The 14,241-nt window shown below is 35.2% G+C and overlaps 3 protein-coding genes across 4 annotated transcripts; 1 reads left to right on the top strand and 2 right to left on the bottom strand.

Moving 5' to 3' along the window:
* The first annotated feature begins 3,802 nt into the window (after positions 1-3,802).
* Positions 3,803-6,929, top strand: LOC103851974 (cytochrome c-type biogenesis ccda-like chloroplastic protein). Its single transcript, XM_009128851.3, has 12 exons — positions 3,803-4,015; positions 4,348-4,485; positions 4,673-4,731; positions 5,121-5,251; positions 5,344-5,429; positions 5,543-5,574; positions 5,748-5,909; positions 6,001-6,073; positions 6,181-6,281; positions 6,369-6,461; positions 6,560-6,606; positions 6,695-6,929. Exons 1-12 carry the CDS (start codon positions 3,928-3,930, stop codon positions 6,768-6,770), a joined length of 1,086 nt encoding a protein of 361 aa, XP_009127099.1. The 5' UTR covers positions 3,803-3,927; the 3' UTR covers positions 6,771-6,929.
* LOC103851973 lies at positions 6,886-8,212 on the bottom strand. 2 transcript variants are annotated; one of them, XM_018656146.2, is made up of 2 exons: positions 7,543-8,212; positions 6,886-7,461 (listed from the first exon to the last, which is right to left on the bottom strand). In XM_018656146.2, the coding sequence occupies exons 1-2, from the start codon at positions 8,168-8,170 to the stop codon at positions 7,130-7,132; spliced, it is 960 nt and encodes a 319-aa protein (XP_018511662.1). In that variant the 5' UTR covers positions 8,171-8,212; the 3' UTR covers positions 6,886-7,129. The 2 variants fall into 2 exon arrangements, with proteins under 2 accessions (XP_018511662.1, XP_009127098.1); XM_009128850.3 differs by having other exon boundaries at positions 6,886-7,464; positions 7,546-8,212.
* Positions 8,213-10,209: 1,997 nt separating this feature from the next.
* LOC103851972 (ADP-ribosylation factor GTPase-activating protein AGD5) lies at positions 10,210-14,003 on the bottom strand. The gene is made up of 11 exons (XM_009128849.3): positions 13,753-14,003; positions 13,011-13,069; positions 12,836-12,926; positions 12,535-12,589; positions 12,347-12,437; positions 12,021-12,252; positions 11,607-11,793; positions 11,328-11,497; positions 10,904-11,140; positions 10,721-10,797; positions 10,210-10,574 (listed from the first exon to the last, which is right to left on the bottom strand). The coding sequence occupies exons 1-11, from the start codon at positions 13,801-13,803 to the stop codon at positions 10,406-10,408; spliced, it is 1,419 nt and encodes a 472-aa protein (XP_009127097.2). The 5' UTR covers positions 13,804-14,003; the 3' UTR covers positions 10,210-10,405.
* Positions 14,004-14,241: the final 238 nt, after the last annotated feature.

The raw sequence follows: 14,241 nt of genomic DNA, 5'->3' as shown, positions 1-14,241 counted from the left end.
AATTTTAATTTTACAATAATTATTTACCTTTGATAATCTCGTAATTTTTTTAGTTTATTATTACAAAATAAAACAAAGTGTTAGAATTTCAAAATTTTGAAAATTATGGATTATAAAATAAATTATAAATAAATGAAGAATAAATATATTTAATTATAATATTTCTTTTATAGTAAAAATAGAGGTAAAATGTTCTCCTCTATTTTTATATTATTATATTTTTTGAGTAAAAATAGAAGCAACCATTAGAAATGATTTTAAGTAGTTAACTAGAATTTAAACCATAAGTTAGTGCTTGTTAAAGATAATCCTAGAACCAATCTCTTGGTTGAGAATCATGAGTTTAAATGCTCAAGAGGCCAAACCATTGATGGATATATCAAGATATATAAGTTTTTAATGATTCCAGTAGTAAGAATTATATATAATGCTTCTTCCTTGTTTTTTAATGACTCAACCTAATTTCTGTAATTGGAATGAAAACATTTCTTTTAAAGTAGATGATGATGAATAACAGAAAATTAGTAATGAATATATTTTTATAGGGATTTAAAGACTACAACATGCATCACAAAATCAGCATCTTAATCTCCAAAAGATTTAAAATAGATTCGACAATGTTCCAGCTTTTTAGCCTAAAAGAGCCTCATGATTCTAATTCTACATAAGCAATGTCTTTCACTGCCACAAATTATTGTTATGCACCACTGAATACACTAGACTTCCAGTTTATAGAATACTAGGGAAAACATGTGGATCTAATGAAGAAATCTAACCAAAGTATATGATTTGTATGTTCTCAATATATCCTACTCATGCAACAAGTGTAAAATTTTGAGGCTGGACCCATCATTTAAATTTCATCTTATATCAATATGGCTAATGCCACTAATGCCAGCCTTTTCTACCACAAGCATTATGGTGAGATGGTAAATGTGGTGGAGTATCCGACAACTTCTTACTTCTTACTCATTGTGAGAGATGATACACACATAAGATATATCATGATCATAAATGATTATATGCCCATTTATTTGAGTTTGTTCACTATTTGTTCAAAGTATCCATGATACTCGTTTAAGAAGATGTATGTTTATTTGATCAAGTCATACATAAATTGTCCTGATAATCAAATCATTGTTGGCATTTTTATATAGATTTTAATAAAGCAATACCAGATACAATACTTTACGTTGATGATATTACTTAAACTTAGACACCTTAGATATTTGTTTCAGATTTAGTTTCATGTTCTTTGACATGTTCATGTAATGTATACTCTAACACAATAAGACGTATTCTGAGAGTTTGAGGATCAATTATTGATTGATAGATAAAAGATAGACAATTAGTATTATGACTTCTCGGGAATTCCACATGTCATCTACATCCGCCACAAAGGAATCACTAGTGTTTCGATTGATTTTGTTCAGAGTGATCTACTTGTGGCCAATCAATCTTTTCGGGAAACTAGTGAAGAGATTCACAAGATATTTATAATTGATATCCATAGAAATCACTACTACCACGATTATAACACACTCATGAAAGGAGAAGAAGAAAGTAGTGAAGCCAAACTTGTCTCAATTGATCATGAGTTTTGTTTTAACCAAAAGGTAAATATTTTATGTTTGTTTTATGTCTTTGATATTGTTGTTGACAACTTTCAATTTTTCTTGTTTTTGCATATGTAGCTAATGATCAAAAATGTTGTGAGGTTAATGCTTTTTTCTCTCCACGTGTTATCAACTACATGAAAGAACTTTACTCTGAATATCACTTCCAATTTCTAAGAAGATGTGGCTGGGAGACTCGACCACAATTTTCAGCTCCATTCACCATGTTACAACTCTTCGAAAGAAGACAATTTTGCTAAGTCTAAAGGCTCTCAATATCGGGAGAATTGCATCACGGCATTGCAAACCTGATGAGTTCAACCTTCAAAATATGGTTGATAGTGTCTTCCGTGATGTCATAGATAATCGTCTCCATGATTATTGTGTGAGAACAAAAGCTGGTGGTGGTCAAACCAAAAAACATAACAAGACAAAAAAAAAGAAATAGGAGAACATAGCCTTCATGGGATTCCATGAGTAGTATTAGCACTTTAACTTGGTTTTATTCTCTAACTAAGTAATTTTTGCATAATTTGGATATTGTTAGGCCTTTAGTTATCTCTCAGTTTGATTCTCGCTTTCGCATGTTTTAGAGAAGATTGTGGTACTTGCATCATATTAATGAATTCTTGTTTTTAAAATATATGGTGACAATTAAAACACTAAAAACAAAGAGGAAATGAATGAATTGAAAAAAGGAATGAGAACGAATATTTTCTTTCTAATTTTGATAAAAAATCTTTTGTTCTATAACTTTTTGTTAATGAAACAAGGAATTATGTACATTAAATATTTTATAAATGGTGAAAAACTAAGGAATGATTATCACTTTTCTGTCCCCATTTAGAACCCTAGGGGGTTTATTGGATCAAGGATTTGAGAGGGTTTTATTTTTTCTTTCTCCAAATCTCTTCTTATTGTATCTAGCATTTATAAATTCTATATGAAATCAATCCTTATTGGATTAGTCATTTGTATAAGTTCTCTCAACTTCCAGTTTACTGGAAAATATGGATTATGTCAATAAAATCTACCAAATGAGATATGGTGGGGGTATGGATGATATTTTATAGTGGAAAAACAATGAATCAAAATACCATCTCTTATGATAGTATTTGAAACTTAAAAAAAAAACAAAAAAAACTGACTTCACATTTTTATGAAGAAAATCAAACTATTTGAAATGAATTTAAAAATTTGATTTTTAAATTCTTTTATATATTTCATATCAAATTATAGAAATATAAAAAAAAATTATTTAAAGAATATATAAAATTTTAAAGTTTTTTTCAGAAACTTTAAAATTTCTTTAAAAAACCTTAAAACTTGTAAATAATCTTTCTACGATTTATTCAAATCTCAAATTATCTTGGATTTATTAAAATCTTGAATTCTCTCAAATCCTAGATTCAATAATTAGCCTCACTTAGATTATAAATATCTTTTTTGGGGTAAAATGTTAAGCTTGCGATTATACAAGATATAGAGGAAATTGCAATGGGATTAATCAGTTTCTTCTTCTTTTTATTTGGGTTACTATATTTCTGTACAAACTTTCCAGGGGAAATGGACATTTAAATCCTCAACTATTTGAAATCACCAAGTTTAATACTGAAGTATTGCTTGCACGATTTTATTCCTCAACTAATAGTTGACTTGGTAAATTGGTGACTAAAAAAATCAGCCGTTAAGTCATAAATGATTCTCGTTAGTTTTATATCAATTATCCTCGCCATTGAACCTGGAAAACTCGAAATTCTCAAATTCAAATCTTAACTTTTAGCAAGACGATTTCCGACAATGAAAGAAGCGATGGTGATATTTGTTTATGTGATTGGGCCGGATTTGCTTTCTTATCATCGGAAATCGCTTTTGTTGTCACCAAGTAATCGTCATCACTCAAATTTAGGATTTGAATTTGGGAATTTCGAGTTTTTCAGGTTTAGTGACGAAGATAATTGATATAAAACTAAAGAGAATTGTTTATGACTTAACGGCAGAATTTTTTAATTAACAATTTGCTAAATTAACTATTTGGGAAATAAAATAGTGCGAGAAATATTTTGATAATAAACTTGCTGATTTCAAATAGTTGAGGATTTAAATGCCTATTTTCCCGAACTTTCCGATATAGCAACTCATATTTGATTTTAAGACCTTTATAAATTTCAGCCCACTAGATAATTTATTTTTGAAAAAGCCCATTAGAGAATATATAAAAAGTATTTAACGAAATTAAAATTAAGGAAAAGGAAAATATCTAAAAGCGTGAAGACCGTTTATCTCTCTCTCTCTCGCTAGCTAGAGTGCGATGATGAATTTGAGCGTGAACAGATGCATCGCCGGTGGAGGCATCATCGGTGGACTTTCGAGTTGCAGAATCAATCATGGTGCTGGTGGTGAGTTTCCTCTCTTGATTTAGCTTTAAGAACAAACTATGGAGAAACTCACAAAGCTGTAAACCCCGTACAAAATAGAGTAATCTGGATTTTAGATTATGATCAATCGCACGCATGATTATTAGTCTTATGTTTTAAACTCAAGATATTAATAGTAATCTCTCTGGGGGGAATCGAAACTGGGTCGTGTTGTCCTTACAAGTACCACACGTTAGTTATCTTCTTATTCTTGTACTCAGAACATGCTCTGGCTTGAAATTGACTAGCGTTTAGGGATTTGCGACTGCTGAAATGAAAGGTATTGAGTTTGTTTTTTTTCTCACAAACTACAGAGAAAAGGTTGGTCCGTGTTGGCAAGCATTGTGAGCTACAGAGAGGGAGAAGTTTAGGGTCTTCTGATGCTGTCTCTTTAGAGAAGAAAGAGAGCAAAAGTGTTAAACTTGCCATGTTTGGTAGTGGTTTAGTAGGAGGTAATGTGTTACCCTCTTCTCCATTTCACCTGTTTATTCTGCAAGTCTTGACTCTTGAGATGAGGTTGTAGTCAGAAATAAGAATCTATGTGTGTTTAAAAGCAAAGTATACCTGATTATGTCGTCTAATGACTGATTTTTTTTTTCATATGATTATGAACACCTCTATTTTTTCTTGGTTTCTCAGTGGCAAATTTGGTAACTCTTAGCTCAGCAAAGGCCGCAGACTTGAAAATGGTTGTCTTGGTAAGCTTTAAATCACAGACTATCATCTTTTTTTAGATGTTTTTTCCGTAGTTCTGTGATCTCTTCACTGGTGTCTGTTAGTTCAGTTATTTTGTTCACATCTTAAGCTGAATAGTTTATTGAGAATGTTTAAGGTTGTCTTTTTTTTTTTCCTTGGTGCAAAGCCAAAGGTAGAAATGTTTATTGAGAATGTCTAAGATTGTGTGATTCTTCCTTGGTGCAAAGCCACAGGTAAAAACTTGGCGTCTTGGGAGGTTTTATCTGAATATGTTTTTGGTCGCCGCAAATTTGTGGTTATGCTTTTATGCCTTGAGATGCTTCTGCTTTTTATACCATTATCTATTTGCAGTTTGCTTGTAAAATCAGAAACTAATGTCCTCTTATGACAGGATCAAGCCACTTCCGTCTACATATTGGCTGAAGGAACGCTGGGAGATTCGCTTGGAAACTTCTTGTATTCAGCTAACCAACAAGCTAATGAAGCTGTTCAAGATCAGCTCTCAGCTCTCAGTGTAACAAGGTTTATTTCTCTGTTTTTTTCTCAATGCACGCGTGTCTAAGAGTTTGACCATCGAATTCTCTTACTCTCCTGCTGATTTATCCCTCTTGTAGTTTGGCAGTAATATTCGGGGCAGGACTCGTGACAAGTCTTTCTCCGTGTACACTAAGTGTTCTGCCTTTGACACTTGGTTATATAGGTATGATAATTTATCTCAATTTAAAAAAAAAATTCTCACAAGTTATGGATAGAATATAAGTTTGATGTTCTAATTTCTTTGGCACCGGTCTTTACTATGGCTGTAACATATAGGCGCATTCGGATCTGGCAAAAGCAGAGGTCAGGTTAGTGTTTCTCAGATTAGATTTATATAATAGCTCTCACGAGATGAGTTAGCAAGATCGTTGTCATTTTAGTAAAATCAAAACGTTAAAGAAGCTAAGCCCAAGTTCTCTTTAATCACTTCCTAGCCACATTTATAGCTCTCGGTAACATTTTCAGCTCTCCATGCACTTAGGTTATTGGAGATGCAATTGCTTTCTCACTGGGATTAGCAACTACCTTAGCACTTCTTGGGATAGTAGCCTCTTTTGCCGGAAAAGCATATGGACAGATAGGACAAGGACTACCAGTAGCTGCATCAGGTCTGGCTATTGTAATGGGTCTCAATCTCCTTGAGGTACTTTTGTTACACGTTGGCACTTTTCATTTAGCATCAGTAGCATTGCCATGTCCAACGATTATATATATCTTTTATTTTCCTCTTGCAGGTAATCCAACTTCAGCTTCCATCTTTCTTTGACAACTTTGATCCTCGTGCTGCTGCAGCAAACTTCCCATCAGGTAATCCTCCTAAGACAAAATCTATTTTGGGGAGTTTTGGACATTAAACCGTCCACTAAATTTTTGGTTGTTGTTTGTAACACACTGGTGACAAAATGTTTTGTTAGGTGTCCAAGCGTATCTAGCAGGTCTCACATTCGCACTTGCTGCTTCACCTTGTAGTACTCCAGTTCTAGCCACCCTTCTTGGCTATGTGGCTACTTCCAGGGTAATTTTGTTTTTAAAATGAGAGCTAGTATAATTTTCTACTTGGTTATATAGTTATAACGGATAATGTAATGGTTATGACATACAGGATCCAGTAGTAGGTGGAAGCTTACTATTAACGTATACAACAGGTTACGTTGCTCCACTCATCCTCGCTGCTTCTTTCGCTGGAGCTTTACAGGTACCATGTGTTTCTCTTACTCTTTAACAAATAGTCAAACTGCAAATCTAGTAGTATAGGTATGAAATTTTGTGACACCGTCTCTTGAATTTCTGCAGAGCTTGCTCTCGTTTCGAAAAGTCTCTGTGTGGATCAACCCCATAAGGTATGTCCGAGTTTGAGGCATTCCAAAACCATAAATGGTTTCATATATTGTTAAATCTGTGTGTTCAATTTTCAATGTTCTTGTGCAGTGGTGCTCTTCTACTAGGAGGAGGTTTATATACTTTCTTGGATAGGCTTTTCCCTGCTGCTACTATGGTCATGTAAATATTTGTTACCAAGAATCACATTCTCATTTCTACCAAAAAAAAAGTAGTGTGTATAGTATTATAAATATATTTGATTATAATGTAAAATCTTAAATAAACAAACAAACAATGTATTCGATTACTACTACTCACTAGTCTAGTCTTTGTTCACATGTTATCCTTTCATCTTAAACCACACGATAACTGTGATTTTAGACGGCCTAGAAAGTACAAATATGACGAATCATACACACACGCAAAAGTCATTTACAGCTAAAGTAGTTATACAAAAGAGTCAACATTTGCGACTGTGCCGGTGCCGTCCCTTTCTCCAGTGTTCATCAACAGCTAATTTTTTTTTTTTAAAAACACGAATATTTACAAATGAGTCCCTCCATTTACCATTTCTTTACTCTTAGCCAAGGACTCTAATCTTTGCAATCTCATCTCTTCATTAAACTTCTTGATAAACGCTTCCACACGGCGGTTCAGCTCTTCCTGACCCGGTGACGGCTCGCGTTTCAGCTCCGTGGGGGCGTTTATGTCATTCAAGTTCTCAGACTTGGTCATCTTCTCCTTTGAGCTATGCACGTGCGACCTCTCTTGCCACGTGTCGGATTTAGTCAAGTGCTTCGTAAACGGCGTCGAGTGTCCTTCCGTTATCTTCTTCCACGTCGTCTCCAGCGTGTCCTGCCTCCTCGGTGGCTTTTTGGCTGCAGAAAATTTGGAAAACGTTCATTTACTATTTTACCCCTCTCAAGACACTCGAATATTCCGACGGAATCTATACATACCTTCAGCAGTCATTTTGAGAGACTTTTGTTGACTGTATCTCGGCGGCTTCCTTGATAGCTTCACCCTCGAAACCTCCGGCGAATCACTCTGCTGTTTTGGCTTCTCCGCCTCCGGTTCCGACCAATCACTCTGCTGTTTTGGCTTCTCCGTCTCCGGTTCCGACCAATCACTCTTTGGTTTTAGCTTCTCTGTCTCTAGCTGCTTATCATCATCGATGACTAGAGGGACATCTTCCACCTTCGGATCATTGTCCTCACCTTCGGTATAATCAGAAGCTACGGCGTGATGAGACACGTTTAAGTAACCAGCGACTATATCAGAAGGTACCGGTACTACCGTCACTGCTTCGGAGAAGTCGATATTGGATGACGATTTGTGAGTGAGCTTAGACGTAGCGACGATAGAGACGATGATGCAGTTGATGACTAAGTAAAGATACGGTGGCTTTAGGAGGAAGACTGTGTTATCGTATATCATGGGATAGCTAGAGGCCACGAAATGTGAGACTGAAGGAACGGTGAAACTCACGGCTGCCGCGAGAGATAAGACGCCGGTGATGACGACGGTGGCTGCTGTTTTGAAGGAAGAGGTGGGGAGAAGAGGCATGGTGGTGAATGATCTCATGTAAGTGTCCGGTGGTTCTTATCTACAAACAAAAGAAGCTGAGGTGTGTGTATTTATATATGTATTTTAAGAAATTGAAATTGGTGAAACGAAATTTAAAAGTGTGGTCCTTGGTGTGGGCTTTTCACAGAATCACAAGTGGGCCATGTACATACGGTATGGTGATGGAGGCTTATCTGAGTTACACGTGGCCGTTTGAACTTTGGTGTGAAGTTAAACGTTACCTAACATTACAACAAGATTTTGACAATAAAATGTGAATAATTTCATGTCATTAAGAATTTAAGATTATAGAATTGTTCGATACAAGAAAATTTACTTTCGTGTTTTAGGCCATTTTCATTGACATTGTAGAATTAAGAGCACAATTAACGGGGTTCTTAGAGTGGAATTTTTAGCGCAATATAAAAAATTGTCTCTTAACTTTTAATTAAAAAAAGTTAAAAACTGACTTTTAAATAGGCTCTTAAATATTTTATTTAATAACCAATTTTTAACTTTTTTAGTTAAAAGTGAAGAAATTTTTTTTTATATCCGGTTAAAATCCACCTTAAGAACCTCCGATAATCATGTTTTAATAGTTGAAATGCGGAGTGAGAATGATAGTTATTATAAATGTGAATAATGCTTTAGATAAGGACATGCAGATCTAAAAATAAAATAATTGAGAATGGATGCATACGTTACGCCCATCCTCAATTCTAACGTTCAATTTTGTTTGCATTGCATATATTAATAGAAGATTTGATTTGACCATTCAAGTCCGTGAAAGATGTATATCGCATTACGGGTCAACAAGTTCAACAAAATTCTACCGACCATTCTTGTATTTATTTGTGCTTGACACTGATTGAACTGTAATTAATTTATTATAAACACATAGAAAGAACTCAAAACTTATGTCCAAAAGCTCGGTCCATGACCGACATTGTATTTTTGCTTTTACTAACCAGATGTCGAACCTGGTCTCATGTGTTGGATTATCATATTATGTTTGCATTATGTATAGGTCGATAGACGTAAGGAGACAAGAATGTAGTAAACATGACATTAACAAATCCAACATACAACTTGCACAGTTGCACGTAGAAGATCTTACTTGTGTTACACATGATTAATTGATTATATTGCAGTTATTTCTCTAGATATTCTAATTTACGAGTATATCAAACAGTTTACAGAATTTACTCTCATCACAAGTATGTAATGTAATACTTGCTGAGTTGCTGTTAATGTATGGATGGAACACAACTATTGCGTAAAATTCATTTGAACTGTTATTACTATATAAGAAAAATGATTAAGATTAGTTTTTTTTTTAATGATTAAGAATCTACTATTAATGTATCAAATCTTATGTACAATTGAAGTGGTTCACGACATCTTAAAAGAGAAAAAAGGTAAACGAAGGTTGGCGAGAGTGAGCTACAAACAAATTGTGGTGGAGAGGAGACTGAGCTTTAAGCCATTTGACCGAAAGCCCAAACAATGTCAAACTCAAACCTTTTAAACACTAAATAAACAGCCGTGCATAACATGTTCAAATTCAACATCAACACGTCGCCTTTACTGATACTAACCAATAAAGGTAGATAGCTTTTTTTCTTGTTTGAAAGGAGTTTCCAACCGTTTTTTGTTTGCTTAAACAAGTCTCAAACTTAATATACAATTTGGTATAACTAACTAAAAAACTTTACGTGTTTGTTGGATTTTTTTGTTTACATGTTAGATTTGGGTATTAGCATTAACACTAATGTTTACTTTGGTATAGTATCTTAGATATAAATTATAAAACATATATATGATATATTACAGAACATCATCTGTTAAGAAGAGACAATTGCTTTCATTACTGAGGAGAAAGACACTAAATTCTCTTTTAGATATTTCAACTGCGGCATCAAAAAATTCTCCCCGGCAGGGGAGTCCCAAAACGATTCCTCAAGCAAGACAGTCCATAAGTCATCCAAGGGTTTGTGTGAATAAAGGATGATGGTAAACAGCATAATTTGATTTCTTTTTTTTATACACATTTAAACTAATATAACAACGATATTATACAATATTGATAAAATAATTTTTCTTTCTTCTCAAGAATCAAATTCCAAACTACAACAAAGTTTTAAAGAGAAAACTGTTTAACAGAAAAAAACTGTCCAGATATGATTGTATATATCTTTTAATTCCTCAAATTTTAAAACATATAAGCAAACTCCGAAAAAGTCCCTCTCTTGATCAATGTTTAGTGAACATTCCATCCATCAAGGAAGAGAAATCAAAGTCTTTGCCTGTTTGAGAAGATGGTGTAGTGCTCGTCGCCGAGGATGATGATGACTGAGGTTTAACTGTTGTGTTTGGGGTCATACCATTAGCCGCGGGATTAGCTTGACCCGTAGTGTAGAAACTGTAACAAACAAAGCAACCAAAGTTGGCGCAGATTGATAAACCGTGGGAGCTCATGAAAATTGAATGAGAGGGGTACTGTTTACTTCTTTGTTTTTCTTACATCTTTATAGATGATACAACCAGAAAGCAATATTGTTTACATACCTGGATACTGGATATTGAGGAGTGCTTGCTTGCGGTTGTGCGGGTCTCACGTTCATGTTTGCGTTCATGTTCATATTCTAAATTTACGGCAATATAACATAGAGTGAGAATATTGCAAGGAACTTGGGCAACGAGTAATTTAGATCTATCTTGATGAAACAAAAGCAAAAAGGAGATACTTACTTGCATAAGTTTCTGGAGATGATCAGCTTGACCACCTCCTGGGTTAGTCATTCCAGGGATCTGGTAGCCAGTGTTTGACCAATTTGCGGACGCTAAGAGAGCGTTAGCAACAGCTTGCTGATTCGAACCGTTCGGAGTCCCGCCTGCAGCTTTTGCTGCAGCCATGTATAGTGCTTGCTGCTGCGCAAGCATAGCAACCTGTTGCTGATGCATGGCAAAGGGCGACACTATATTCGTCTGTAACATATGAAAGACACAAGAGTTATATCACTTGACTTTGGTGTAGAAAATTTTCCAAAAATCCAATGTTGAAAGAACCAGAGTAAGTGCCTAAGTGGTAACAAGACACAAGACATACATTTCTTGTTGGAGGTATCAGCCACGCTCAGTAAATCCAACAAAGAAGTATATAAGCAGAATTTACCTTCTCAAATAGGCTCATGATATCGCCTTTCACATCTTTCTGTGGTGTTTGTTGGGCTACTAAAGTAGGTGTGTCTTTAAACAAATCCTCGATGCCAGTAGCTGGAGGAGAACTGATCTCATCAGGCTTTGCTGCAACACTTTTCTCTACCGTTTGACCATTTCCAGCCGCTGCAATTTTAGGATTCATATAATAACATAAAGTTAAAAAAGGATATCAATAATATGCCACAATGATCATATGATTAAAAGTCATGAACATGCTAGAACATATACATACACTGAAAGCCAGCCCAATTATCATCAGCTGGAACTGCCTCAGATGTATTTGCAGTCGGCTCATCCATTGATAGCATGTCAAAGAGGTCAGTAGCAAAATCCACCTTTGGAGGTTCTGGTGCCGGTGCAACAGTTACTGCTGCTTTTGTTGTCTCCACAGATTCTACTTTCTGCTGTGGCTTTATAACCTATCATTTTTAAGCATCATCTATCAGAAAAAACAGGCTTTGAAAAATTATGATACCCTGTCTGCTAGATGTAAGAATACAATGTCTGGCATCTAAATCATCATATGCATTACTTCTGATATCCTAAGGTTATTTAATAAGAACATGGCATGGAGGTTCTTGATAATTATAGGTAACTAAAGGCAATAATTAGGAAAACATATCGTCCGGGTAAGTATGTTTGATACCTGAGCAGGTCCCTGGGGAGGCACGGGAAGACTAATCCTCGTTGCAGAGACACTATATCTTGTTCTAGGTGCTTGGACAGCTTTCTTTTCCTCAAACAAATTTACAGGAGGACTACTAGTGTGCCCATGCTCATATCCAGGCACAGTCCTCTCCATAGATCTCCGCGCCTGCTCGACTCTTGGGGGTGATCTAGCCTTTTCACCTTTAGAAACCCATCTCTTTTCTTCATACCTAGACACAATTCATGTCACAAGAATCAGTTCAATGTCAAATGAACTGAGGCTGAGGGTTATGAAAATTGAAAAGAGAGAGAGAGAGACATTACTTTGCACGTATGAAATTCTCAATTCCAACTCTATCATAGTTTGGGGGTAGCTCAGCTTCCCAGTAACTATTTGCTCTCTCGTTTCCCATTGCTGCATGCAAATAAAAGTTTATATACCTTTACATGACGAAACTAATCAATGTCTAAATGTGGACCATCTACAGAGAATTAATTTTAAGGACACTTACACTGAATAAATGCAACTTGCTCCGGGAGCCATGTGTCCAGAGTGGCAGATCGAACCTACATTCATCACCCATCGCTAGAAAAAATAAGTCTCGGACTCAGCTCATATAAGAAATCAGGAGGCACAACTTAATCATGTACTTATGCACTGAATTGCTTGAGGTACAAATGACATATTTTTCTAGCTAGGGAATGGGCATCAAAGAAAGCAGAGAGATTGATGGAATGAGTCTAATAATAACAAGAACACTAAACTAGGATCTGAGCTAGAAGACAGGTGTAAAAAGGAAACAGAGAGAGGACCTTTGAAATGTGTACACCGAGACTCCTGTGGATCCCAGAACATTGCATGCAGATAAAGATGCCTAAATTAACACTAGCCCATCTTGGACCTCTGCAAAGAAAATGGAATATAGTATTAGCCAAATATAAATAAATGTGAATCCCATAAGGCTCACATCAGCGACAAAAACAATACTTTGTTTTGCAGTCAGCACATTCTCTGTTCTCTGGATGTTTAAGAAGCCCCTCAAGAATCTGCAACAGCAAAACTAAGGGAATGTTCAAGCGATAAACTAAACCAAAAAGAAAAAACCCCCGTAAAAAGAGGCAACAACAAGAAACTATAGACTATATATCAAATAATAAAATCTAATGCACACGAAACTGACATGTTAAATAAACCAACATGAATCAAAGTTCTCAACACAAATCATCATGGCTTAAGCCCACACAGGAGATAACACAGAGGCTGCCCACATGTAAAATGAAAATCCCTAATTTTAATGGATGGATGCAATAAGATAGTTTTTGAAAACAGCTGAATAAACGAGAAAGTGAAAACAGATATAAAGTGGTTCACCAAACCCGACTACATCCACAGACAAAAGAACATAAAAGAATTTGTTTGATTCTTACAAAACCAAGCAACAGAACCACGAATTTCTATAGAAACAGACAAAACATAAACGAGATCGTCTCTCCTGTATGTTGTGTGATCAGGAGATTAGCTTTTTCTGTTAGGACAATTCATTACCACCAAAAAAAAGGAAACGATCGGAAGACATCACCTAACTAGAGAAAATCGAATAAAAATGAAGAAGTCTAGCTGCTAAAAATCACAGATCCAAGCGAATTAAGATCGATCAGAATATAGCTTGGAGAGAAAAACAAAACAAAAACAATCTGAGATTTCGATCGAGAGAGAGAGAGAGAGAGACCTTTCTGTGGCGGGCATTAAGCTCCTTGGAGACGTTGGCCTTCTCGTTCATGGTTGGTTGGATAATTGAGAGACTAGGAGGAGAATCGCCAAAGACGCGGAAGAGCTGAAGAAAACAAAACAAAATCTGCTACGGAGACGATGACAAGGTCTAAACGGTCTTTCCTCCTTCTGCGCTCTCTTATTAATCTCTCTCTCTCTCTTATTGGTGGAGTCAATGCTTTTCGACCGTTCAGATTATAGGTTTGGTTTCACCATTCGGTTTTCTCTGGTTTTGTTTTTTTTTATCGAATGTTTTATTAAAATACGGTAATCTCATTTCTTCTTCTTGTATAAAATAACTTTTACTGTTTATCTGAATCATATTAAACTCATCTAGTTTAAAATAAAATACACTTTAAATAATTGGATTTATTTGTAATTTTAATATGTTATTTATGTACATAAAACTTGTATTTAACAATTTAGTGTGTTTTTTTAATTAATGCTT

This window comes from Brassica rapa, chromosome A02, assembly GCF_000309985.2.
Source record: "Brassica rapa cultivar Chiifu-401-42 chromosome A02, CAAS_Brap_v3.01, whole genome shotgun sequence".
Taxonomy (NCBI): Eukaryota; Viridiplantae; Streptophyta; class Magnoliopsida; order Brassicales; family Brassicaceae; genus Brassica; species Brassica rapa.
The sequence above is the reverse complement of the archived record's forward strand: the minus strand, read 5'-3'. Positions and strand labels throughout refer to the sequence as shown.

Bases quoted from the DNA above. Each gene is read 5' to 3' on its own strand.
- LOC103851974 (XM_009128851.3), top strand. From the start codon at position 3,928: ATGATGAATTTGAGCGTGAACAGATGCATCGCCGGTGGAGGCATCATC. The intron at 4,016-4,347 runs GTGAGTTTCCTC...CACAAACTACAG, and splicing joins AATCAATCATGGTGCTGGTG to AGAAAAGGTTGGTCCGTGTT. The intron at 5,430-5,542 runs GTATGATAATTT...TGTAACATATAG, and splicing joins TTTGACACTTGGTTATATAG to GCGCATTCGGATCTGGCAAA.
- LOC103851973 (XM_018656146.2), bottom strand. From the start codon at position 8,170: ATGAGATCATTCACCACCATGCCTCTTCTCCCCACCTCTTCCTTCAAA. The intron at 7,462-7,542 runs TGTATAGATTCC...TTTCTGCAGCCA, and splicing joins CAAAATGACTGCTGAAGGTA to AAAAGCCACCGAGGAGGCAG.
- LOC103851972 (XM_009128849.3), bottom strand. From the start codon at position 13,803: ATGAACGAGAAGGCCAACGTCTCCAAGGAGCTTAATGCCCGCCACAGA. The intron at 12,438-12,534 runs GTAAGTGTCCTT...ATTTGCATGCAG, and splicing joins GCAAGTTGCATTTATTCAGT to CAATGGGAAACGAGAGAGCA. The intron at 12,253-12,346 runs GTAATGTCTCTC...AATTGTGTCTAG, and splicing joins GAGAATTTCATACGTGCAAA to GTATGAAGAAAAGAGATGGG.